General features: G+C 35.0%; 1 protein-coding gene and 1 pseudogene across 4 annotated transcripts; both read right to left on the minus strand.

Annotated features, from left to right (window-relative positions):
- Positions 1-1,254: 1,254 nt before the first annotated feature.
- On the minus strand, positions 1,255-3,390 carry LOC104611278 (pentatricopeptide repeat-containing protein At4g32430, mitochondrial pseudogene; annotated as a pseudogene).
- A 1,419-nt stretch (positions 3,391-4,809) lies between these two features.
- Positions 4,810-27,011, minus strand: POK1 (phragmoplast orienting kinesin 1). 4 transcript variants are annotated; one of them, XM_010278231.3, is made up of 35 exons: positions 26,147-27,011; positions 25,922-26,077; positions 25,734-25,817; positions 25,535-25,654; positions 25,329-25,442; positions 25,156-25,248; positions 24,917-25,077; positions 24,757-24,831; positions 23,866-23,953; positions 23,698-23,756; positions 23,550-23,613; positions 23,391-23,456; positions 23,139-23,306; positions 22,947-23,051; positions 22,481-22,716; positions 22,292-22,361; positions 22,134-22,196; positions 21,964-22,043; positions 18,053-18,119; positions 17,880-17,936; positions 15,448-17,214; positions 13,863-15,281; positions 13,660-13,767; positions 13,247-13,407; positions 13,074-13,161; positions 12,822-12,896; positions 12,124-12,363; positions 9,543-9,641; positions 9,373-9,447; positions 9,241-9,299; positions 8,765-8,876; positions 8,550-8,654; positions 8,296-8,467; positions 7,027-7,149; positions 4,810-5,021 (listed from the first exon to the last, which is right to left on the minus strand). In XM_010278231.3, exons 1-33 carry the CDS (start codon positions 26,726-26,728, stop codon positions 8,324-8,326), a joined length of 6,960 nt encoding a protein of 2,319 aa, XP_010276533.1. In that variant the 5' UTR covers positions 26,729-27,011; the 3' UTR covers positions 4,810-5,021; positions 7,027-7,149; positions 8,296-8,323. The 4 variants fall into 4 exon arrangements, with proteins under 4 accessions (XP_010276533.1, XP_010276535.1, XP_010276534.1 ...); XM_010278233.3 differs by having other exon boundaries at positions 9,241-9,293; positions 26,147-27,007; XM_010278232.3 differs by having other exon boundaries at positions 7,027-7,162; positions 26,147-27,007.
- Positions 27,012-27,955: the final 944 nt, after the last annotated feature.

Here is a 27,955-nt window from a genome sequence, read left to right on the forward strand (position 1 = left end):
TTCACAGCGTTCGAACCCTTAAGTAAAACTACAAGCCTACCTACAAGTAGGTTAATAAAAAATAAAACAGAAAAACCGAATCAACCGAAATCGAATCGAAAAATTGGTTAACGGTTGGTTCAGTTTTGGCTTGATATCTTAAAAAAATCGATAGTTTTAATTCGATTTCGATTAATTATTTAAAAAATTAACAGTTAACTGAACCAATCGATATATACAATAATATACATTTATGTAGTATTATATATATATATTATTATATTTTGTTTTGTTTTTGAAAATCTAATAAATGTGAATTGAGACTTTTCAGTTGGCAGTTATTTTTCAGTTCACTAGTTTGACAGTGGCAAACAGGCAGCTAGACTGGCGAAGCAGAATAGCCATTTTTGGCTTTCCCTTTCTTTCCCTCTCTCTTTGAGTTCTCTCAACTCTCACTCTCTGTCTCTCTCAGACTCCCACTCTCTGATCTCTCTCAGTCCCAGTTCTTCCCCAACGGACCGATGGGCGACGGCCTTCGGCGCTTCACCCTCCGATCAAATCATCAATGGCCTCTGGTGATCCCTCTTGCTTTGGCGATACTAGCAAATGGCGATCCTTCCTCCGATGATCTCTTTTGGATTCTCACTCTCTCAGACTCCCACTCTCCTAATTCTCTTCGTTCTTCCCCAATGGACCGACACCAACGGCCTTCGATGCTCCGCCCTCCAACGTCAGAGGCAATCCCTCCTGCTTCGACGACATTCTCTCAGATTCTCACTCTTCAGTTGTTCTTGTCTCGCAATTCCCTTTTTTTTATTTTGAGAATATAAAAAAAAAACTGAAAAACCGAACCGTAGTTTATTGGTCAATTGGTTAACCGATTGCATCAGTTGAGTTTCGATTCGGTTAAAATGTAAAAATCAAACATATCAGTTCGGTCCTGAAAATCAACCGAACCGTGAGCACCCCCACCTACAAGAGTATTTTTTACTAAAATCGGCTAAAAAGTTGTTTTATTCATGTACCTCTCATCAAAATTTTCATTTCTTTAATAATATATCACATTTTGATAATTTTCAGTTTAGTTTATTATATCTATTGACTATACATAATTCAAATTCAATCAAATGCATTTGCAGCTGCATTAGTGAATTGAGAAGCCACGAGTGCAACAGATTAAATTATAGATAATTACTCTGTACTTTTGGGGTAACTCACATTTAGATAATTACTCTATAATTTAACTCACATTTAGATAATTACTCTGTACTTAGGTCCATTTCTGTTAACTCACATTTTAGATTATTGTAAAGTTATCTAAATGCCTATTTTTTTTAATATTTTAAATCACAAATTTTAAAAAGACCAAAATAACCCTGATTAAAAGTTGGGTTCTATTCATCTGGGCACCATTGTTGCTCATCGAGGGGAAAAGAAACTATTGTCGTCATGAGTAGAAGAAACCATTGCCGCCACCTAAGAAAAAACCATTGCCACCGCTTGAGAAGAAACCGTTACTTCCGTGGGGAGAAGAAACCATTGCTGCCACCTGAGAAAAAACCATTGTCGCTGCTTGAGAAGAAATCATTGTTGTCGTGGGGAGAAGAAGCCATTGTCGCCGTGGGATCCAAAAACCATTGCCGCCACCTGAGAAGAAATCATCTCCCTTCTCAGCATATATATTAGATATCATCACATAAGAACTTGACAACGTGGGTTCTGTCTGCATTAAAGCCTCAGTAGCCCTTTTACCCATTTCGGCATTTCCATAAATCCTACAAACCCCAAGTAAGTTCTGCAATGCAGATAAGCCTGGCTTTGTTGACATCTGACGCACAAACTCCCCTGCCTCATCGAGCTGCCATGCCCTGCCCAACATATCCAAAACACATGAATAATGTTCAAGGGATGGTTCAATGTGATGATCTTTGATCATTGAATCAAATACTCGACAACCCATATCTACCATCCCACGTCGGCCACAGGAAATTAGAACAGATAGAAAGGTGATTGAATCTAGTGGGACTGCTTTTCTTTGCATTTCTTCAAACAGTCCCATCACTGGTTCAAAGTCTCCATGCCTTGCATAAAAAGAGAGAATTGCAGCCCAAGAAACTTGGCTTGTTTGAGGTGATTCACTAAATATGTTCTGTGACTCTTCAATGCTTCCACGCTTTGCATACATGTCCAGGAGCGCACCAGATACAACTGGGTTGGTATTTAACCCAAGTTTGATTATGCCGGAATGGCACCGTTGCCCTTGCCTTCATGATACAGATTCAGCAGATCCAATTGCACTTAAAACACTACCAAAAGTGAATTCATTTGGATAAGATTCTAGTATTGCTAAGGAGAATGTTTGTAAAGATTCTTGACACATCCCATTTTGTGCATACCCATAAATTAAAGCGTTCCAGTGATGCTGTCACTTTGTAACCAATCTCATCAAAGATCTTCTTTGACTCCTTCATGGACTCAAATTTAGAATAAATGGCAATGAAATTGTTGGAAACATTCAATTCACACAAAAAACTAGTTTTTATACAAAATCCATGAATTGTATGCCCTTCTTTTACCAAATTCTCAACTGATTAAGCATGGATTTGGATAAACTCCATCTTTTCTTCTCATATCAATGAAGAGAGAAATAGCATCTTTTTCATTTATAGAAGTCATGGTCGCCCATGAAATTACATTGTGTTCAGTCATGCTCCCAAATACCATATTAGCATCCTCAACCACCTCACACTTTGAATACATTGAGATGAGAACATGGCAAACTGAAGCATGAGTCCCATGCCTAAATCTCAAAACTAGACCATGTATTTGTCTCCCAAGTTCCAAGCTTTTTTCATGGCCACAAGATGAAATAGCACTAGAAAAAGAGACATGATCAAGCTCCATACCTTCCTTCACCAACTCAACAAAGTTATAAACCGCTTCTACCCCCATAATTTCCTTCCTGGACATAGCTTAAAAGTAAAGCATTCCAAGAAACCAAATCCCTTTGGGGCATTCCATCAAACAATTTCTTTGCTTCTTCTAGATAGCTCCACCTTGAGAACATTGTTATAAGTGCATTCCCAACAAATGTTTCAGTCAAACCCAAATTTAATTACAAGGGAATGAAACTGAAAACCGAGAAGACAGTCCTGAATATCTGAGCAAAAACTAAGAACAGTAGTATAAGTCACAGCATCAAAGGAGAGCCCAGTTTGATGCATTTTAACAGTGAATCTTAGCACATCCTGACTTTCATGGAAAACTGAAAGAATTATGTTCCAAGAAACAATATCCAGGCTACTTAAGTTCTTGAAGATTTCAAAAGCTTGATCAAATTGTTCAAATTTGCAGTAAATATTCATCAAAGAATTCGACAGTGGCAAACGAATCAAACCCAGATTGAGCCATTTTTGTTGGATAAAGTTATTTTGCATCAAACTTAAAATAGATCGATGCAGTTGATGGCTGAAGTCTTATGAATTTATTTCATCTTTATACTGATACAGTTTCGAAAAAGGGATAAAGGGTTTATACATTAAAAGTGAAAGCAGTTCAAAAATACATGAGAAGGGTAACTTTGGTATTATAAAATGCTTAACTGATGGAATACTAACGAGTAGACCTAAGTGTCCATTTCTGAAAGTTCAGGGTACCTAAGTATTGCATTCGAAAGTCCGGGGTACCTAAGTGTTATTACCCCCAAATTACAGGGTACTTATCAGTAATTTACCCCTTTTTTTTATTAAGGCTGCTGTATTTGGTTGCAAACTTGCAATGCAAACGCTAGATCGGTACTTTAATGCACTCCAGTTTGGTTTTGCATGCATTTGGTTAGATTGTGAAATTACACCGTGAGTTGAGGTAAAAGTGAAGATTACTTCAATCATCAAAGGAAATGTTTCATCTCTTCTTCCATTGAACAGGAGAAACGATTACAGCTAATTGAAGAATGGCATTGTCATCGTTGTTTGTCGACAACAATAACAACAGCAACCAAGAAGAATGTTCTGGCCAAGAGAAGGGCATCGTCATGGTCGAAGGTGACAATCTAGACATTAAGGCTATGCTTGGTTCACTGCTTTGGGTCTCATTCTTTTAATCCTTTTCTTGGGCCTCATTCTTTTAATTCTTGCTCATTCTAAGTAAGAATGAACATGAATGAATAATATTAAAGTGTTTGATTACAAAATTCTTGCCATGAGATTCTTTTTAGAATGAAAAATCAGCCCATAGCACAAAAATCGAGGCAGTCTACAACATGAAAAATAATCATACTCCATATTGTTCATTTTCATTCTTTAGAGGAAAATATGCCTACAAAACTGCTGCCATAGATGTATTAACACACTACCATGGAAGTACTTTTACAAAAGCACTTTATAAAAATACTTTTATGAAAGCATTTTTAAAAGTACTTTTAAGAAAGTATAAAAACACTTTTATGAAAGTACTTTTATTCAAGTATTTTTATAAAAGCACTTTTACAAAAGAACATTTAAAAAAGTCCTTTCACATAGGACACTTGTCAATAAAATTCATTTTTAGGAAACAAGCATTTAGTTCATAGCAATATTTTCTCATTCTACCTATTTTTACCCTTGTCCATTTTAAAATTTCATGATTTCATCTTGAGTAAAAATGAGAAAGAATGAAAATTGAACCAAACATGGCCTAAATCTTTTGTTCTAACTCTAACCATCCATCGATATGCTCAGTTTCATTGATTTTGCTATTCTCAAGAGGATACCTTGGCTGCTTTAGCAACATTTGGGAATTTTCAGTGACGAGAACCAGTTCTGCATGTATTTGGCAGCATATTGAGAAGCATTTTTTAGAATGGGAAATGAAATATTTCCATTCAAGTGTACTTTTAAGACAGACAGACAGATAACGAGTCACGCCTAGAGCTCCCATATACAAAATAGAGTCAAGCCATTTAAATGGACAAACAACTGTTACAATGGGAGACGGTTTGGTATATACTTGTTGCTTCAACGTTTCAACCTATCTTGATGGTATCTTTCAATTGTAAATTGAATCTGCATATAAACATAAAGAGAAAATGTCATGTATAGAGACTAATACAGTCAATTGACGATATGAATATGTTTTTTTTTTTTTTTCCATTTTACTATTGTGAATGACTAATACAGTAAAAGAACACGAGCATGTACATCTGTATCTGTTTATTAACATACTTTCAATTGAAAGAGTTGTTAATGATCCAAATTAACCATTCAGACCAAGAATAATTTATATGTATTTATGCATTTATGTATGTATAATCAAGGTTCAAAGTATCGATACGTATCGTTCCGGGACCCCTCCAATACGCCCCTATAGTGGGTGTATCGGGGGTCTGACCGGTTCAGGGGGTGGAGACCTAAACCAGCCCCCCTAAACCGGTTTCAGAAAAAAAAAATAAAAACTAAAAAAAACAGTATCGATTCGCCCGATATGCCCATACCGTATCGATATTTTGAACCTTGTGTATAATATGCACAATTATATAATATATACATAACAATATTAATTATTATGTTAATATAATATCAATTATTCAAAGCGTATAATAATATTTTGCATTTAAAATATGTATTTTTATTTTAGTTTTAAACTTTTAATATTAAAAATTAATATTTGATGCCAAAAAAGGTGTTTTTTGGAAAAAAAAGGTAGTGGGGATGGGAGAGCAAATGGGCAGGTTTTACCCAAAATCAAATGGAACCAACCTCGAACTGACCCCCACCCAAACCAGTTCTAGGGTCCAGGAGTTGACCCTACCTGAACCAGACCAAAGAACCACCCTTGGTTGGCCTTGGTGGAACCAAACTTGCCCTAAAATAAGTCCCAAAATACTTTGAAAATGTGAAGATTTGAACTCAAGTACTCATCACTACAAAGACCATGGTCTCACCTAACATTTAGCCACTTTAAGTAAATTAACATTTTTTCTTCAATTTAATATTTGAATGTGTATAATAAGTAACGTAAATGGTAATATTTAAAAAAAAAATTAAATCATAATGATAAATCTGAAATATAAATTAATATATTATGAAAATTATTAGATTAAATTGCTCAATTTAATCAATAAAGGTAATATAAGTTCGAAACTATATATTATCATTATTGAAAATCAAGTATAAACATTTCATGATTATTATAAGGAACACATTCCATGGGTAGAATCTGAAATGGACCTCAGAACTGCCAATGCCAAAACTGCCTTGGAATGATCATGACAAGATAGGTTCTGGTTCCAAAAGCCTCAAAGGATTCTACCTTGGAAACGAACTGAACTAACCCATGCTCACCCCCAGGGGCAAAGTACCTTCACCCACTTGGAATGTGAAGATCACAAAAAGTTAAAAAAAAAAAAAAGAAAAAAAGAAAGATCACTCCAATTGGACAACCAAGCACAAAGTTGTGAAACATCAGAAATTCGGATAGAAGGCTATAACCGGATAAGATCCAATTGCATCCGCATCCAATTATCACCTCTTATTGTGTTTAAAATGACAAAAAAATTAAAAGGTTAAAAAAACTAATTACTTTTAACATATGTGTATACTAAATGTATATAAATATAAAATATTAAATTTATCTATTATAAACTTTATATAATTATATATAATATCTATATATACATATTATACTAATATATGCACAAAATAATAAATTTTTGACAGACTTGAATTTTAATCAGATCAGATGGGATTAAATCTGGCATTCAATCAGATTATTAATTAGATGCAAGTCTAACATCCAAATCCAGGATAATCGGATTTAGAATTGAATTGGGTATTGGACTTTTGGAGTCCATTGGCAGCACTAAATAGTAAAAAAAGAATAAAAAATCAGCCAATTTTATGAGACCGAAACCGGTTCACCGGTTCACCAGTCATGGTTGGTTTTTTCACCCCCAGTTTTAGAGCTTGATCAAACCAACTAGGGGACCAGTTCATGGTTTTTTCTGGCCAGACTAGCCCGTCGATCCGGTTCTTTGAACAACACTGCCTAGAACAGTATAATAGAGATTACCTTATGCACTATGTAGCTTGCTCCCTCAAAAGATTTACCATTATCCGCACTTTGGTCATCCACTTCAATTTTTCCCTCGTACAGATCTCCCATTTCAAATTAATCAAATGCTTGTTCTTGTTCCTGCCAGATGCCACTATAACTGGATCCATTAGCATATGTTTTCAGAAATCATAATAACTGATCAATTAAATTCTTCTCAAAATGGGCTTAATGTTTTGGCCAATTCAAGTCAGATATTCCATGGACAATTTGCATTGTTTTGGAGTTCTGTGAAGGGAAATAAAATTCTTGACCAGGTCCCTACTAAGGTTATACAGGATTCAGTGCCAGCCAAGCTAGCTGACCAGCTGACCCTCAGAACCAGTATAGAAGTCTAAGGTGCAGTATTCCACATCAAAATGTTTTGAAAATCATAACTTTATCATGAATTGTAGAGGAGCAAACGAACCAAATCATGAATCATATCATAAATAACAAGATTATTTCTGTTTCCTTATCATGAATTGTAGATGATTTTACCCCATTTTCAATGCATATCCACAATAACATGACAAATTTTTAGTATCAACAGTAAGAATCTATACTATATTCTAAAATGCAGTTGTCCACCTCAGATTCCTCATATTGCTTCCCAACCCTTTTAGAATTTGGTGGTTCTTTGAATTTTAAAAACAAAATAATTAAATTTGGAACTATCTAAAATCACCCACTTCCAATTCATTTGAGAAACTGAATGTGACATGAGCATCCTTTTAACACCAGTCCATGCATCGCAGGGGTCTCCTCTAGTGAATAATAAATTGGACTTAAAGTTAATTAAACCACACACAATGGCTCTTAAATATGATTTTGACCAGAAAATTTCCTAGATATGAAGGTAAATAAATTCAATAAGATATTTAAATAGGACTTTAGTAACCCAAACAAATCTTATTCTACTAACAGATTAAAATCAAACTCCCCTTAGAAATACAAAAAAAAAAAAAGGCAAGTACAGAACTAGGTCCTAATCGAATCCTTTCACATTGCATCAAATAGAACATAAGGTAAGGACCACATGTGCTCTACCCCTCCCAAGACCCTAGACTGAGACCAGCATTGGGTGATGGCCTTTTTTTTAAATAGATCATAAGGTTCATGGATTGAATCATAAGATTCAAACAATAGTCACAGGATTAAATCATGAATTGCCAAAAAAAAAAAGATTAAATCTTGAATGGTATTTTAAATTATAAGATTTTGACAACTATAGATCAAATTACATGCCTGTCTTTCATATCATATCCTTCATTCTTCATTCTTCATTCTTGTTGCATAGACCCCTGTAATCAGACTTAGCATACCAGTTAGGTCTTTCATTCACACGAGAAAGAAACTTTTCTGAATGTGCTAGCCTCTTGCTTAGCTCTTTATTATCAACCCTACGAAAATTGCTCTCCTGATGGAACAAAGGACATCAACACTGTGAATGGAAAGCAATCACTGCGGAAGAAGACAATTACTCATGGTTATAGCTTCACCTTTCCAAGCTGTTCATTCAGCTGTTGGATATTCTGAGATCCAACAAGTTTCTTTATCATTTCATCCAATTCTACAATCTTCCTCTTTAGATTGATTTTCTCTGTCTGTATAAGAAGTTAGAGCAAACATAAAAGCATTCATTGAAGACAAAGTGAGGAAGGTAGGGTACAGTACTTTGTTACAAGTTTCAACTATTTTTCATAAAATATAATACCTTAAGCATTTCATTCTGTGCTGTGAGTAACTGTTCTCGTTGCCGAACTTGTTCAATTGTTACCTGTGCAGCAAGTATATCTGATTCCCTTTGATTTATTTCATCGATGCAGCTGCAGGAACAAGAAATCAATGAACATGGATAATAGTACATGGGTAAAAGCTGTATACTATTACAAAGATGGAGAACTAGAGAATTTAATTTGGAAATCATAAGACAGGTGTGCCATTGGTGCAAAATTGGAAACAAACACTACCTGGTTCCTTGCATATATCACCATATTTTATCTTCCATTGTATTACATTGCCTCTCTAGATCCTTATCACTATGAACTTAGATAAGTCTACAATTAATCCAAAACAGGGTCTAACATGATTTCTTTTATTTCATTCTAAATCCTTATCATCTATTGTCTTTCATTGCCTCTCTCTCTTTCTATATCTTGGGGGGAGGGGGGATCAAATCAAGGAGTTCACCTCTTTCTTTCCTCAACCAAATCATCAATCCATTTCTTTAGCTTGAGTATTTCCTGCTCCTAACCAGACAAAAAAAAAACAATAAGAAAAATTTTAAACCAAAATAAAAAGAGCCAACACTAATGAATATACCTTTGCAAGAGATTGTTCTGTTTGCCGGTGAGCTTCCTCCAATAACTTTTGCACCTGGTGCTGGTCTATCAAGTTCTACAATGTGCCAATAACAAGTATTGAAATGGATGAACAAAAGCATCTATGAAGATTCCAATTATTCTGTGAGGTGCTATTAGTCTAGAACTTACTGCATAGTTGGTAATGTCCAATTTAACTCCAAGCAAATCCCTAATAACATCATGTGTCATGTTTTCTGTTGCAGCAAGTCTTGTATTTAGCATACATACCTGAGAGAAACAAGCTTATGCATTAATTCCTTGCAATAACAAGATTTTCAATATGTGTGGCAAAATCTATATATATCAAAAGAAGGAAGTCTAGGATTTTTCTCCTTTTTTCGAATTTTTTATTTTTTTAATTCCATGTCATTTTTGAATTAAATGATCTCCTCTCCTAAAATCTAACTCTCTCTCTCTCTCTCTCTCTCTCTTACCCCCACACGTTCCCGATAATCTAATAATCTCCTCTCCTAAAATTTCTCCTAAACTACCTCCCCCACTTTCTCCCAAATTATCTCTAATTCCTATTTATCTTCTAAATTATTTCTAATTCCCATTTATATCTTAAATTATCTTTAATTCCTATTTGTCCTCTCCCCCACTTTTTAACTATGTCTATATCTATCTAAAGAAAATTTGAATTAAAAAAACTAAAAATTATTTAATTAATTTAACGAAATTATATAATATCTTTAAAATATTTATAAAATACACAAAAATAATTTATATTTGTACAAAATTCATCACGAAATTATGTACTAACAATATAAATTATGATTTTCTGGATTATTCAATTTCAATGTTATTCAAATAATAAAAATTTAGCATTAAAAAATAAAATATTATTTCAATATTTCAATAACTAAATATCTTAAATAACAAAATATTAAAAATATCTAAATAATTATATAAAAAAATATTTAATATTATGTAATACCTTTAAAATAAATAAAACTCAAATAACAAAGCTTCTAAATATTTTACATATTATTTAAAATTTAAGTAACTAAATATTTTAAATAACGAAATATTTAAAAAACTAGATTTTAAATAGTTAAAATAACAAAATTATGAAATAAATTTAAAAATTTCTTAAAAGTAGGAAATAATTATATACATAATATTGAAACTAATAATAATTTAATATTTCACAAACTTAATAATGAAATTATGTAATAATAGTATAAATTATGATTTTACGAATATTAAATACAATAAATAATTAATATTTTAAAATTTAAATAATTATATTATTTAAATAAATAAATAATATTGTAAATAACTAATTTCACTTATATCAATTAATAATTCTAGAAAATAACTTTCAAGAAAATTAATATTTATTAATAATAATTTTAAAATCTTAATCCATATTTATTATATAATTATATATACTAAAATTAATATTTATTGTATTTCAGTAATTAGTTATTGTTTTTTGTGATAAATATATTTTCAATAATTATGTATAAATTTTTTTTTGTTATTTAACAGAAAATTTTCAATAGTTATTGGAGATTAAACTATTATTATTTATCTTTTAAGTTTAATTTATTGTATATTTGTTATAATTTATTTATTAATATTTATTAGAGATTAGACTATTATTTGAAATGATACTATTTGTTGACTAATTTAATATATTTTTTAGTTATTGTATTTTTTTAATTATTGTATTTTTATTAATTATTTATTGTATTTTCTTTATCAATATATTTTTAATAATTGTGTATTTTTGCTATAAATTTTCAATAATTACTAGAGATTAAATTGTTATTTATTAGAGATTAGACTATTAATTTAGTTGAAATTAGGAGTGTTCATGGGTTGGTTCAATTCGATTGTAGGTTATTTGGCCAACTAAATCAACTTGGTCAAGTTGGGGAGTTGGTCACTCAAAACTGACTGACCATTTGTGAAAACCAGCCCACTCGGGTTGTATCAGTTTGGGTTGATTTTTGATTTGGTCAATTGGTTCAAAAGATTTAAACTTAAAAAATTAAATTTAAATTTAAAAAAATTACAATGGCATTGCTAAAAAAATTTAAAAATTTAATTTATGATATAAAATATTTTAGACTAAGAAATATGGGAATTTTTCCACTTTCCCATATTAAAAAATTATATTTAAAATATAAAATATTAATATATATCTATGGTTAGGTCATTTGATTGTGGACGGTTTACAAATGGCCAAAGCGAAACTGATCCAACTTGGTCAGGTTGGGAAGTTATTGAACCAAAGCCAACCAGAAATACTAGAAAACCAACCAACTCAGGTCGAGTTGATCAGTTTCATCAATTTGATGAACAATCCTAGCTGAAATTAATTATTGTTATTTCTGTATTGTAAAAAATTTATTAAAAGTAGTATATAAAAATAAATACTTATTATTTATTTAAAAAGTTAAAAATATCAAATGATTGTATACTCTTATGTGTTTCTATTGTTTAGCTTTCGCTTAACAAATCCCATGAGATCGCTAGTATTCAATATAAGAAGGAATAAAGCCTCGATAATTTGAATTTACATTTATTGTCAAGAATAAGAACTATTTCAACGAAGGAAATATCTCCCCATTTCATGCTAATCGAACTCAGTTTACTGAAAGCAAAGGAATATGGAAAATGCACAACAAGTTGTGAGTGACACCTAAAAGCACATGCAACACATATGGGAATCATGCATCAGCAATACAGATTATTTTACCTCTTTCTGCCGACTAGCAGCTAATGCCTCTAACTCTTCTATTCGGAGCTTGGCCACTGATAACTCCTGATCCTTCTCCAAGTTCATTTGTTGAACCAAGCTTGCAATACAACGGAATGGTGAGCTGGAACCCCTAGTCCTTGCAGAGCCTTTTTCAATTTTTTCTAACGTTGATGCTGCAGAACTGAAAGTTGATGGGGCTGTTTTCAATTCCCGAACCTTGGCCTCCAACATCTTGTACTGTTCCAGTGCATAAACATTAGATATCTCAAATCAATATAGACAGATAGGAATACTTGAGTCAATAGATGGAATGCAGAAGGCACAAAATCCAACCTCTGCTGCACAATGAAGACACCTGCAATAAGGGCCAGTCCCCATACTTCCATAGATCCCACCTGGGAGATCTCATTAACTATCAATCCAATCAGACATCTCTAATCAATCCAATCACCTCAGTATTCTGACTAGCAGATAATAAGTGGATCAGATGCTTAGGATCATCTGGTTGGATTTGACCTTGGTGTAGGAGATCTCCTATGCAGGACATATTTAGTTATTAAATAACCATCATGCATGTGCATGTGAACAAAATTAACAAATAGGTAAGTTTTGATGATTTTCACTGTTCAGATCAGACATTATAATTCCTTCAAACATGAGAACTATAATTTCAGCTTATAAATTTGTAGCTCTACCTTTTGCTGGTATTGTGATGCTTGGGCCTCTGAGTGCAGTACCAGTTCTGAGGTATACATTCTGCATCTTTTTAGCTTCATTCCAAAAAACCATTTATTAGTATAGCAAAGGAAACATGTGCTTTTCTATATGTATGTACACATGCAAGTACATACATGATACATCATACATGCATGATGTACCGTCTGACATAAACACATGCATGTGTATATGTATGTCTGCACATAAACTCTAGGAAGCCAGGAGTTCACCTCTTCAGCCTGGTCTGCTCTTTCCTTTTCAAGAACCCTAATCCGATTCTTTGCTTCATGAAGCTCCAGGATGTTTTTATCCACATGCCTGCACATGGACATTTAATCCTTTGAAATCAAGGGTAGTGATACAAGAAATTTTGAACATTAAACAAGGGAAAAAAGTAATTAACCGTGACATTTGATCCTCAGTTTCATTTTCATCATTAGAATATTCCATATTTTCTTTAGCAGTTTCAACAGTTGACACTCTCTGTCTCAAAGCCTGGACTTCCAGCTCCAGTTCATCCCTCAATGAGCGATGCCTCTCTACCTCCTCACCCATTTCATACACCTGATGAAAGAAACATGTTGCTTTGATTGATTAAAAAACCTAGCAAGGCTTGAGGCAGATGAAAGAACATTGGAATATATAAGGCTACTACTCTGTTTGGACCATGTCAGGAGTCATACGTACAAGAAATTAAGGAACACACATAAATATCTAATGTTTACCTTCCTTTCCTCTTAAAAAAATTATGGAATCACCAAAGAAGGAATAAATGTCCCCAGGAAGCAAGCAACCAAATCAAAAGAATATACTTACCTTTTTCTCCAGTACATTTATAGTACTTTCAAGCTCCTCAACAGAACGTTCAAGAATTTTCACTTCCTCTTCCTTCTGTTCAGCATATATTTTATTTGCCTCTGACACCTGGAAGATTTCCCTCCAAGTTAAATTAGTAAGAGTTGCTAGAATACATATCTCCAATTAATAGAAAAATGCAAAAATGAATAATAAATATATACCTGGCGAGCTTCAATAGCAATAGCCTCATTCTCCTCAGCTAGGGCATTTGCCATTTCAAACTTTTCATTCAAAGACACAACCTCTTTGTGCAGGCAATCCCTCTCACTAATAACCTTCCTCAATTCGTCCTCAGTGTTCTCAATGGCAGAGATAACCATTTGATCTACCGAGGAAGCCATACGAAGAATTTCTTTCTCCAAACCTTTGACAACATCATTTTTTTCTTCAAGTTGCACTTCAGCATCATTTCTTTTGAGATGGAGATCTTCAATGAGGTCTCTCAACTCAGCATTTTGATTGGACATCATATCCAGATCATACTTAGCCTGCTCAAGTTCATGATTTGAAATAGACAGTGCAGCTTCACAATCAACTAGACGGGCTGTGAGTTCTTCATGTTGAACCAAGATGTAATTAAGTTGACTAGTTTTTGATGATAGTTCATGTTGAACCTGAGAGAGAGAAGCAAACATATGTTCAGTTTCAGCTTTGGTGTCCTTAGCATTAGAGGTTGACTCCTGCAGCAAACTTAGATCAAAAAACAACCCTTTCAAAAGGACATCTTTCCGAGCCAGTTCACTCTTAAGTAACAAGTTCTCAGCTATCAGATTATCATAGCTTAGACTCAGTTCCTGTTCCTTTGGTTTTGCAACTACTGCAGAGGACATTCCGATATCCACAATGTCTCCTGGACTAGAGAGTTTCTTCTCTGGATGTGCATATTTATCCTTTTCCCCTATGCATTTCATATGAAATATTCCTTTTGTTGCAGACATGCCCTCTTCTGTAATCAACCATTCTCTACCTGGATTGTGCAATACAGAATGGCATTCCTTATGTATTTGTTGCAGGAAGTCAACTTCCATGTTGAGTCCTGACAGTTTCTCCATATATTTTCCTAAATAACACTGATTCATTACAAATAAAGAAATGTCTTTCTCCATTATCAGCGACCATACATCTTCCTGTGTTGATCTTGAGTTGTAAATGCAGTCAAGTATGTACTTTCCCAAGGAAAAGATGTCAGAATACACCATTCCAAACCTCTCATCGGCATCCCTCTGCATAAGCAGAAAAGATTCTTCTAGGGAAGAAATTGAGCTTGCGAGTTCTGCAAAATCTGAATGCATTTGATCTTGCAAGAATTTATACTCTCCCTCCTTGAGATGAATAGAAGTTTTAAGCTGCTTAACTTCATCAATCAAGATTGCTCTCTCCATCATCAACTTTTCATTTGCTTGCTTCCATTTATTGGTTACATGCTTTTCATTTTCATTAGCTTTGAGCAATGCATTTAACATAGCATCAGCCTCTTCCATCGTTGCTTGTGCCTCCTCTAATTTACTAAGGAAGCTACCGGTCATCTTAATTTTCTCATCAGCAACTAACTTAGCATCATGGAGTTTGAAACGAAAGATCTGTGCAATCATTTAAGAAGAGGGAAAATCAAGTTAGTTACCTAGTCTAATGAAAATTTTGCTAATTATCATGAAATAGCATTAGTAACAAATAACATAATTAACATATTCCATTCTTTACCATGTCTCATATTAAGTATCGTATAGAGTTCAACCCAATGATTACCTCTCTGGTGTGGTCACAACCTTCCTTGGCTTCCTCCATCTCCAGCTCACCTGCACTCTTCCCAAATGCAGGTGATTCAAGGACACATCTTCCTTCTAGAAGAGAACCATTTGTCTTTCCATCCAAATCAGAAAGACTGCCCAACTGAAGATATATTTCCTGCAAGCTATTAATTGCCAACTGTACTTCCTGTTTCAGGCTCAAGATGGTTACATTATTGCAAAATAGGTTTCTGATAGGATTCTGATATGTGTCCAACCTATCACCAAGAACACATGTTAAATCTCTTTCAGATGGTGAATCCCAATAATGTTCCCTTAATTCTCCAAGGTACACAGAATCGAAATTAGATGGTGAAGATTTCTGCATTTCGTCTTTTGGAGCAATGTCAGTTGGAGAGAGATCAGAGTCAGTTGCAAAAGAATCAACACTCAATATATTACTCCATACTAGCTCTCCAACTGTCTCTGAAAATCCACACATGTTAAAGAGCATCCTAATGCCAGATTTGATAGCATTTAATCTGGCATTTGCTTGACCAAGCTCATATTTTATTTGTTCAATCTCAGGATACTCGTCTTCAATCTCAGGATGCTTTATTTGTTCATCTAGTCTGTTAGGATTTATTTTAACCAATTCATCATATTCCTTCTTGTTATCTTCTTTCTGAATACCATCGAGAAAACCTGATGACCTTTTTACTTCTATGGATGCAGAACCAGCACATTTCATTGCTTCAACCTCATCCTCCTTTTCTTTGAGTTTACTCTCTAACTGTTGTATCACAGAAATATTCTCATTTAATAGAGTTCTTAACTGCAACACTTCTTTGGAAATTTCCACATTTTCTAGCCTATGAACTTCAGTTATAGCTACTGTCGCTCCCTTCAAGGAACTCAATTTTGAGCTCATCTCCAGTCCCATTTTCTGTGCCTCCTCTAGACTCTTCTGTAGTTGCATAATTGTTCTCTCTTTCTCAATCAAGATGCTGGCAGCTCTTTCAACATGTTCACTGATACAGATTATCCCTTGAGGAAATGAAACTGAAATTTTTTCAATCTGGTTGGATGCATCTTCAAGGGATTTGCAACCATCTATAAGGAAGCTTGTTAGATCCAAAATTGCTTTCTCCCACTCATCAGACAATGACCTTATTTCTTCCTCCTTAGATGCTATAATGTTTCTTAATCTTGTATTTTCTTGGGTCATAAAAGATACTCTATCCTGAAGTTCTTGCTGAAGGGTAGAAATCTCCTCTTGTAAATGAAGAATTGTTCTAGCAGTTTCCACCTCAACCTGCTCTCGGACTAGTTCAACTTCACACAGGTGAGACAACTGTGATGCTTGATCATCTTGATATTGCCTGTTCAATACTCTGGCCTGCTCGAGGTCCCTATGCATCCTATCAAATTTGGCTTGTAGAGCCAGGATGGAGATGTCTCCATGATACCCTTCCAATGGTTCACAATGAGTATCAAGTTCAAGAGTGGATTGCATATGTTTGGAATTTCTGAACCTTAAGAGTTTTGCATATTTGCAGTTTTCCTGTCGAAGAATATCCAGCTCTTCAACTAGATGGACCCGCTCCGATTCCATTGCTTCAATCAAGAATTTTGCATCCTTCAGTTCTTTCTGGTTGTCACTATCAGGCAATTCTGAAAGATCACAGATCTTATGGTCATTCTGTTTTTGTATGATCTCGTTCTTCCCCTGATTATAATATGCAACCTCATCTTCACAATCAAATTTATTTGATATGATTTCAACCTGTGAAAATTGCATGTCATCAGCAGCCTAAAAGATAATAGTTTCAAAATCCTTTTGAATTCCAAAAATCATTAATCATGTGAAATTTGGTTCAATTGTTTGGGTTGGCATCTTCATCACCATCTTTCAAACCAAAATAACTTTTGTGGTGCACCCAAAATAGGATTACATATTATTTCTGTATACTCCCCTTATATTATTGGTGCAATGGAAAATTTTCAAGCTGACAAACATGAAAACACGGGTTAGAATCTGAGAAAAGCCACTTTGTGCAAAAAAATGCCAGAGTCTAGTTCACCCTTCCCATGATCCTGGATAGCTGGGACCAACATTAGTCAAAAGCCCTTTATGGGTTCTCTTCTAAAATTACTTGACATTTAACAAGGAAGACATGACAGAAAAGAAATAAAAAAACAGATAAAAACTATCTAAGACCATCCTTGCTAAAAGAATTCCCAAGCACTATAACCAACATTATGATTTTCAGAATAGATAGCAGTATTCTGAACCTGCTCTCATTAGGACATCTTTCTGAAACTAGTAATACCCAGAGGCAAAAGGCAGATGTTAGCCATGTGCTGCAGCTTGATATCATAGTTTCAGCCTTTCAGACCTAACACAAAGGAATCAGACAGAGCATGGGACAAAACAAAGGATTTGCTCACCAAAGAATAATCTGTTTGTTTAATTGTGGCATCATCTCCAAATGAGGAATCTGTATTCTGCAAAATAAATAAACCAAGATAAAAAAACTCCCAATCCAACCACTGCAGCTTCTAATAGTTCACTAATCCATCTAAGAATCAAAAACAGGATATAGTTTAATATCAATTCTTACAGAATGAAATGCAGCTTTGCCACAGCTTAAATATTTCTGCAGTTCCTTCTGCAATTCATTAACTTCCCTGTTGATAAAAATCATATATCAAATTACATAGAAAAGGAACAACATGCTGTACTTCCATTGTACAATGACATAGTTTACATGTTTATGAGAGTTGTATGCATAACCTCTGATACAAAACCAAAATCCCCACTAGGTGCTTTAATTTGAGTTTGACAGCATTTTCAAAAGCAAGTAAAGAGAGCAGATGGACAAAAGAATCTGCTAATGTTGCAGAAAACAAGTGGAAGAGACTAAATACACAAGTCTTTATAGTCATGACCAATCTACACTTCATGAAAAATTAACTCAGTATTTAATACATCTAATGTCAACCAAGAGGATATTGTATGTTGGTTTCATTTCTATCTTTAACAAGATACTTTTAGATGTTCCCCTTGTCCCTTGGCATAACCAACTTGCCAATTAACAAATTTATAAACCATACCCAATGCCATAAACTGGATTGTATAGGAAGGGAGAAACAGAAGAAGTATTCAAGATGAACCTTCTGCAACTGAAAATGTTGCCAAGAAAATCAGAACAGCAGGCCCTTGGGTACTTGTTACAAAAGACTCTTAGGGGGGGTCATGTGATATCTAATATATTCTAATATGGAGTGGTAGTCTCAACTGATCCCAGCAGTTTGGTGCCTCCCATGAATCAATGTTTTTTTAACATAAACTCCAAGGATACTTGCTTTGTAACTCGGATCAGCAGGAACCAGAAGTACTGAGGAAGGGAAAACTATCAACTGTTCTTCAGACTCATCAAGTTACTATTTCCAAATTCAACTTCTAACAATGTCAAAACTCATGCACTTGTCTAAGGACTGCAAAATTGCTAAAATCTCAATATTAGGTAATTAGTGAAAGTGCATCCATGCTACCAGGACACCTCAAAAGTCAAAACAAATATGTCTAGCCATGCTAACACTTAGAAATCCACACAAACACTTCTAACACTTTGATGATGCACTAAGCAGAATTGCATGGACTCTTCTAAATTAATTATCAGAGTCTGACACTCTTTGGATTCTCACACTCCAATTCTTGAGGGACATTTCTACATTTAGGCTCCATTTGGGAATAGTGCAAATACAAATATGATCATTACAAATGCAAATATGTCTGGTTCATGAAAATGCAAAGTTGGTTTAGTTTTGTAATGATAATTTTGTATTCATTTCAAATGATTTTTAGTTGTGATAGGTACAAACACAAATCCTGAGATTGAAATATAGCTTAGCATTGATCAACATTGAGTGCAAAGTTTGCATCCATATTTTGAATGCAAACTTTGCTCTCATTGTGAATGCAAACATGTCTTGAAATCTGTGTTTGTTGTCATTGTCAAGACATAAATGCACTCTTACCAAACACTAGCAAAACTGAACCAGAGTGCAAATATGAACTGAACCGACATTTGCACTCTTCCCAAACAGAGCCCAAGTTTTCCTTATTGTCCTTGTTTATTTGACATAATAACTAGATAATGTACATGATCAATACCAATTTTCTATAGAACATTACCTATTAACAAATATAAACTTTTAGACATGCTACTCCATCTCCAGCAGTTAGGGGTGATCACATTCTTGGCCAGGCCAGGAAACCCAGCCTGCCCTAGCCCGCAAATTTTCGGGTCAGGCTTGGGCCAAACACTTTGGCCTGGCCCACATATTGCATATTTAATCATAATAATAATAATAATAATAATAATAATAATAATATATGCCTATTATAAAATATTATATGATGTATTATACAATAAATCATATATACTTAATACTATATATATTAAGTATGATGCTTGCGGCATTGTTATAGTCCATCTGGATGGAGAGGAACAAAATAATTGCTTAAGGAAAATCCTCTCAAATAGATGAAATTATACACAACATGTTAGCAAAGATTTTCTTTTGGCCAAAGGCATCTAATCTATCAATTGATGCCCTATTTTTGTAATGGATTTTCTTTCAGTTATTCTTTTTGGGACCTCTCACCCCATGTACAGTCACACTCCATTTGGGTTCCCCCAAATCATACAATTAGTATAATATACATTATTTTTCTCAAAAAAAATCCCATAGGTATATGCTATTATCATATTAGAATCCAAAAATGTGGTGAATGGGGAAGTTAACCAACTTTCCCATGTTTGCTTTTTGGTGTGGACCCCACAGAAAGCCAACTTCCCCCACGTAAGTTTTTTTGGCAACTTACCCGGAAAAGTCTAACTCATCTCCCAAGTGGGTAAGTTACTTACCCATGGAGGGGGGAATTTGGCCAAACTATGTGGTACTAAAATATCCCTGCCGGCACATAAAAGTTAGGGGTCTTTTAGGAAATTCTCACTTACCCAACTAACAATTCTCTGCAAAAAAAACACAGGTAAATGTACTTAACCAGATAACACCCAGGTAAGTGCCTAATTCCATTTTTTCATCATGTTGAGTCAAACTCTAATAGACATCAGTATCCAATTCCCAAGTCTATGTCTATGTAGCACTGGTTCCAAAATGAAGGTGATGTTTGGCATCAATGATGATTCCTCCTTTTTGATTATCCAAAAATCATCGATTTCTAGAATCAGTGATTAAAAAAATCACCAAAAAATGTTGTTTGGTATCATTTATGCCATGTAAGCAGTTTGTTTGGTACTGATTCTCAAGGGTGATTATTTTTCCTTGGAATTATCCTTTTCTTGGAGACATGTTGGATGTCATGCCGTCCTCCCAAAATTGGAATCACCGAAAAAGGTGATCCCTCAAGATGGTCCAATTTCATGAACCATTTTTCTTCCGATTTCCCAAAAATCGACCAACCAAACAGATTGAAAATCACTAATTCTTTTTTATTCCAAGTGGCCCCGACATGGCACCAATTTTTGGAAAATCGCATCAATGCCAAACACCATTAAAGTTAGCCAAGAATTTCTGAACTTAGCACTCTTAAACAATGTGTCACAAGAAAAGAACACATCCAATAAGTTGCCAATGATTTTATTTTTTTTAAGTTATTTAATTTTGTTATTCTTATTGTGTATTAATATTATCAATGTAATTTGATATTTATCTAACAACAAATCCCATGATTTTTAAGGGTCACACACCAGATATCTTTGGAGACCCCAATGCTTAGCACTTGCGCCATGTACTAAGGTGACCCTTCAGAGCCAATGCTAGCAACTAGCAAAGTTACAGCTAGGGAATCCTGGAGGAGAGTATGGAAATGGAGATTGGACAAGTCATTAAACAAACATTTAATGAAGGTTGTTCCTGCATGTTTGAAGGCAATCAATTATGGAAAGATGGCCTTGCAAACCAAGGTCATATTTTTCTGCAGCCCGCAAACATACTTGTTAGTTGTTATGTTACAGTTGTCTGAAACCAATGAGGTTCAGACCTATTTAGCAGTCACAAATGAGGAAGAAAACAAAGATGAAGAGAAGAGAAGAGAAGAAAAAAGGGTTCAGACATCTTTAGTCTGCCGCCCCAAGTGCTATTTCTATTAGGCTTATAATAAAAAGAGGTACAATGACAGGAATACCCCTGTCACTAGAAACAACAGAAAAGAACATTCCAACAGCAATATAATCAAAGGAAACATATGAAGAGGTGGGACCACAAGCTGGTCAATCATTTTCTCTACAGTTACCTTGTCTAGCTAAGCTTTAAACACTTAATTGTGCTGAAAGTAGATGTTCTGTTGTGACAAGAAAGTTCTAAATACAGTAGAAAGGCGCAAGGAATGCAATTCTATGGCGCTCATAAAGCCAACTGGGATCAAATGCATTAATAATTGGTTAGGCTTGACATGGAAATTAATGAGCATTAGATAAAGGCAATGATCAAACATGCACACCTTGTCAGTCCTGCATTGATATCTAGACAAGCACGAAGATTCCTCCTGCAATCTTCCAACTCCTTTAAGGTATCATTTTCCTGCAAAATAAAGAAAGTTGGAAAATGAACTACAAATATTGAACATAAATGAAAGAAAAAGTTGATACAACCAAATGTTACAAAACAAACCTGAACATTTTTTCTTGAAGGGAAATCTTGTGGCTCATAGTTCCCTTCAAGGGTTTCCAGAAGCTGAACATAACCAAAATATAGTTACACAAAGCCAGAATCAATTGGAAGAAATCCATTTCAGAATTGGATGAAAAATAGGAAAAAGAAAATGAAACCTGTTTCCGCAATTCTGAAATTTCATTTAACAATTTTTCGCGCTCTCCTTGTTCATAGAAATCTTGAAACCTGATGAAAATAGTAACATAAATTACTTTTTTATCAGTACATAAATGATACACCTCGTGGGAAAAAAGGATTACGGGGAATAGGTATCTATTTATTAGTAAAAATTCCACGAGACCTACATTCTTAGTTGATTTACGAGTCTTATATTCTCCAAGGCAAATCGAGTCAGTTCTGGATTCCTATCAATTCTGCCTTGAAGTAACTGAATTTCTTCAGCTAAAGCACTATTTTCCTCCATGAGATACTCATCTCCAGACACTAACCCATCTGCTAATAATTCAAGTCTTTTAATTTTATCCTCACGGAACTTAAGCATCATTTTAGTACATTCAGCATCTTCATCTCTTTGGTGGACCTAAAAACATTGCCATAAGTACAAAATCAGTACCAGAGAAATAGTGAATAAGGCATAAGGAAAATTGAGATCATAGACTCATAGTTAAGTTCAATCTTTTGAAGGACATGAATATATTTGATATCAGAAAAATAAATACACAAAGATCAACTGGGGCCTAATATTTACATGGAAACTTTCCATTATGGTAGAACATTAAGGATTAGAAACTAAACAGCAACCAGGCATACCAAACGTTTCATGTGTTCAATTTCAGCTTCTAACATCCTGACTGCATCCTCTGCCATTTTTTCTCGCCTAAGGGAACCAACTATAGTGGCTTCCATGCATTTTCTCTGATATACACCAAAGGGCATGTGGCCATCAAGAAATCAAACATACTTGGACAATAGAAACACCTTTCCATGAGGGTTAAAGATTACCTTTTCTGGGGGCATACTTGCATTGTCCTTATTATCAGGGATTCTTCCTCTCAGAAAGGACTTATGTTCTTCATCACAATCACTCAAATTAGGTTGCTCAAAAGTTGGGAAGCAACATGATAGAGATCTTGAAAGGTCTTGATTTCTCAACAAAAAGTTCAACTGGTCCTGTTTGTTAAATATCTAATTAGTAAGTTCCAATAATCAAGTTCAATTGAGAAATTCCACAAGCATAACTAACAGTAACCACACCTTTAGTTGTTGTATTTCCCTCTGAAGTGTTGTTACATCACCTGAAGCATCTTCATTTACTTTAGCCTAGAAAAAAGGCAAATTATAGCAAGATAAAGCAAAATTTCTTGAACTTGTACTTTACATCACAATAGGAAAATGTGAGTTCCATGCAAGTACATTGTTTTGAATTAGCTTGGCACGCTGAGCAAACTTCAAGGTGCTTAGTGTTTCACTTGCAGAACTGCAGAAAAACAATAATTAACTAACCATATATCACAATAAAACAGTCAGTGTCCAAAAATGAAAACTTAAATAAACTACGTACCAAATAGATGGACTGACATTTGCTATAATTGTTGTTTTTGAGTTCCCACCAAGGGAATCCTGCACACAAAGATATATGAGAGGTTAACAAGTTACCCACAATATAACAAGAGATTATACAACTTAATAGATGATGGACACCTCAAAATAGAATATAGAATGCTCCAACCTGAAGGAGAAAAGTGAGCCTAGAATCTCTGTAGGGAATGTGACGATGTTTCCCATGAGCAACATCCACCAGAGTCATGATCACCAGACTGCTAGCATAGATTATCAGTGGTGAGTAAAGGTACAAGAACCATTCAAAAATTCCCAATTTTTTATCCAATGACACATATGAATATAGTGGCAATTTGAACAATATTTAACGATACTAATTAAACTTGGTGGCTTTTGTTAAGCTTATCTTCTTTTACCATTTCAGTGATTCACATAACCTTCAAGCACCCCCATTAGAAATCTATACAAACCTCATGTCAGAATGGCTCAATTGGAAATCCAATGCTCTAAGCAGAAGCATTCCAATGATGAAACCTACTAGTTTGAATTCTAGACAAAAAAATTCATAGATAAAGCAGTTTGGGATGCAGTTTTCTACCAGTCAGTAATCCTTCCCCTGTTTTTGTCCTAGGAAAAGAAGAAAATAAAAGGTGGAAGAATAAGAAGAAGAAGCACATATTTATTGGCCAAGACTTTAAATTCTTCCTAGCTTATTGGTTCAGGTTTTTAAGTCTTTGAGGGTTCAAGACAGCATATACCAACATATGTGTTGGTTAACCCTAACAAATAAAAAAATAATAAAAATAAATCAGTATATAAACCCACAAAATGAATATTTTAGTTTAATAATTGTTTTTATTATTATATATTTTTAGAACAGGTAAACTATTTCCTAGCATCATGTACAAATTAGCTTGGAAACTAAACAACACAACCCTCCATGAGCCCCTTGTCACCTAGGCATCACCTTAACAACCATGCTTCCATGTAGAAATGGTATTACAACTCAAAAAGATATAACTGCAGAGTAATCTAATAAAAGACACTCTAGCTATATTACCCAAGAGTTGATAATGACTTGTTGATATTTGCAGCTTCCTTCAAGCGTTCTCCTTCTGCACCAGAACTTTTCTGCCTAATTAAATTAAGATAGTTCAGTGTGCAGAAGAAGAATGGAATCAACATATTGCCATTGCTCATTAAAAGGATTAAAGTTTTACCTTTCTGAACCAGCAAGGTCTACCAAATTTAGCCTTCCAAATCTAGTGTGGGTCATGGAATCTTTGTCCCATCGGCTTTTGATGACACAGGTGAAGACACTATGGGACCTACTGCTCTCACTATTCATTTGAGTTGCTGCCATTTTTCTGTTTGTGGCACCCTGTGCAGGTACAATAGTGCATAATTGCACATGCATTCATAAGAAGTACTAAAACTCAAAATTTAATTGTTAACTTACCTTTAACAGAAGTTTAATTACATCATTGACAGTTGTCACTTCATATTCTGTGAGGTTTTCAACATACACGCCTTTCTTCATATCTTCCCTGAGCTAAAAAAGAGAAACAAAGCCATTAGCCATCATGTGGAAATGCAGACAGATCCCACAGACAAGAAAGTAGACTATTTTACCTGAAGATTGGTTGATGAAGGCTCCAAAAGATCTGTTACCTGCTCATTATAGATCTCTAGGAAGGAACACTTGCAACTGTATTTCAAATTTTCATTCTTCCGTCTCTCCTCCTCCTGTACAAATATTTACTTTCAAGAAAAAATTTATTGAATAAGAAAATGATGCCTCTACTCATGGCAGTTAATGAGGATTTCTAGTGTCCTACCGCTCTAATTCTCATGAATAAATATTCAAAAATTCGAGGTGTTATTCCACAATCTTCATTTAGCTTGTTGTCCATCTCATATATTTCACCCATCATAGTGTATGTTTTGCCACTGCCAGTCTGCAAGAGAACATAAAGAAAAACTTTAGATTTTGCCCTACTATCCACTCTACCCACCTTAAGCCTCCAAAAGGTATACCTGACCATATGCAAACATACAGCTGTTATACCCAGACATACAATTCTCCACCATGGGCAGGCCTGCGGCCTTGAAGAGCTTCTCCTGTTTGAAATTTTAGGAAGACATCAGACAATTCACATAAACTATCAAGTAAAGAATCATATCAACCAATTACAGCAATCTGATACATATTCACCAAATGGCACCTGTGATATCGTCTCGCATGCTATGTGATCAAAGGTAAATCTTGTTTCAGGATGCCCAAGCCATGTTAAGGTCTGCGCACTCTCCTGCCTCAAGCATCTACCATACCCTTGCAAAGTCCTCTCACTAGTACTGAGAGGTCGAATCCGTATCAAAACCTGTATAGAGGAATCATCTTAGAGAGAGAGAAAGAGAGAGAGAAATGTAAGAAGCAGAAGTTAGCGAACCTGCACATTATGATCCATCCAGAAAGAAGGATCTTCCACAAGCTCAAAATGTGGAACCTCCATCAACGGCATGGATGGTACAATTGAGATGCCACGAGAAACCCTAGAAGAAATACATCCTTTTAGTCCGTTATACTGAAGAGTTCGATTGCTTGTAGAACCTCCTAATGCCGCTCCACCATTAGAAACCTTCGAAACACTCCTGGCTAGAGTACTCTGAGCTGAATTCGGCTCCGAGTGAGATTTCCCACGGGCAGCACCTCTAGGGGTTGCACAATTCGAACCAGGATTGATATTTCCATTCCCCTTGTTCAACGGCGGCAAGTGATCAAAAGCCTCGGTCTTTCTATCTGGTAATCGAATCAACCGACCAGTGTCAAGCTTAGCCCTAGAACCCAGGTCATGTTCTTGGGTTTCTTTAGGGTTTTGCGAGGGGTCCGGTATGGTATTCAGAGGGGTTCTTGGAGGGCGGAGGGGGATCGAATTGACAGGAATTTCGAATTCGTTCTCGTTTCCTTCGGACTGAGTGGTTCTTGAACTGTTTATGGCCGGGATTCCGAATGCAGACATGTCTCGGGACATATTGAACGCAGATTCGGGAATGCAAAGCTCGATTTGTTCAGCAACAGAGACCTGACATTCTAATATCTTTCACAGAGCGATTGTTGAGATGAGAAAGGAAGAGAAAGTATATCAGATGTTGCGTGAAGGCAATTAGGGGGAGTTTGAGGGTATCAAGAATTCAAGATACTAGCTAGGGTTTTGGAAGGATCGGAGAGGAAATACTTCTCCGACATTGCAGAGGGAATTCGAGAGAGTGAGAGACCGAGAGATGGACGAGTCGGACAATAGGTCAGCTTCAGCAGCTTCAAATGCCCCGCCCATTTTCAAATTAAACGAAAAGGGTAATCCATTCGCCTTATAATTACTAAACTGACCTCGTGAACTTAAGACGAGGGCAATGTGGGCATCACGAGCATTTTGATTGTAAAAATTGGTTGTTATTAGGGAAAATTCCCTAATTTTAAAATGCAATAATCCAGTATCCGGCATCTCGCGTTAACTCACCGTCAGTCAGAGTTATTACATTCACATGAGATCAAGTGCAGTTTAAATAATTTCATAATGTAAAAATTAACCTTTATGACAATATTCGGACCATTTTATCCTTTTCCCCTTTCTCTTCCATCTGAGTTGAAGGAATGGCACAGGAGAGGTGGCATTAACTAACCAACCGTTCTTCATTCAGAGCACACGCAGGTTGTAAGAAGTTGGTAAGCTTCAATCAATTCCAATTGTTTATTGATAAGCTTACCCCATTCCGTCCCTTTCTCTTGAAACTGGGTTGAAGGAACGACAAAGGAGAGGAGGAGAGTAGATTGACGACTGTTATTCATTCTGAGCACGCGTAGGTTGAAAGAACGACGAAGAAGGTGGTAAGCTTAAGTTTTTTACCCCCGACATTTTATCAGATTCTAAAACTAGCTTTAGAATATAATTGATAATTTGATACATTCGTAATTGGGTAAGGTTAGTATTTGGATTCGGAAAATAACAAGAGTAGAAAGCAGATGTTGTGTTTTTGTCTCTGAACAAAGAAAAGGTCTGAGTGAGTGAGAGTGAGAGTGAGAGAACGAGAAAAGAATGGTTTCATTTAAAGGGTGGGATATGTTAAAGTTGTATAAAAAATCAATGTTCAATTTAAAAAGAACAATATTAGATTTGAGTAGAACAAAATCGTTGTGTTTTGTTCTACTCACACATGGCGCCTCACACCAACCCCACAGGCACATCCCACTGTGCATTAGG

This window comes from Nelumbo nucifera, chromosome 4 (genome assembly GCF_055504915.1).
Source record: "Nelumbo nucifera cultivar China Antique chromosome 4, China Antique-T2T, whole genome shotgun sequence".
Lineage (NCBI taxonomy): Eukaryota > Viridiplantae > Streptophyta > Magnoliopsida > Proteales > Nelumbonaceae > Nelumbo > Nelumbo nucifera.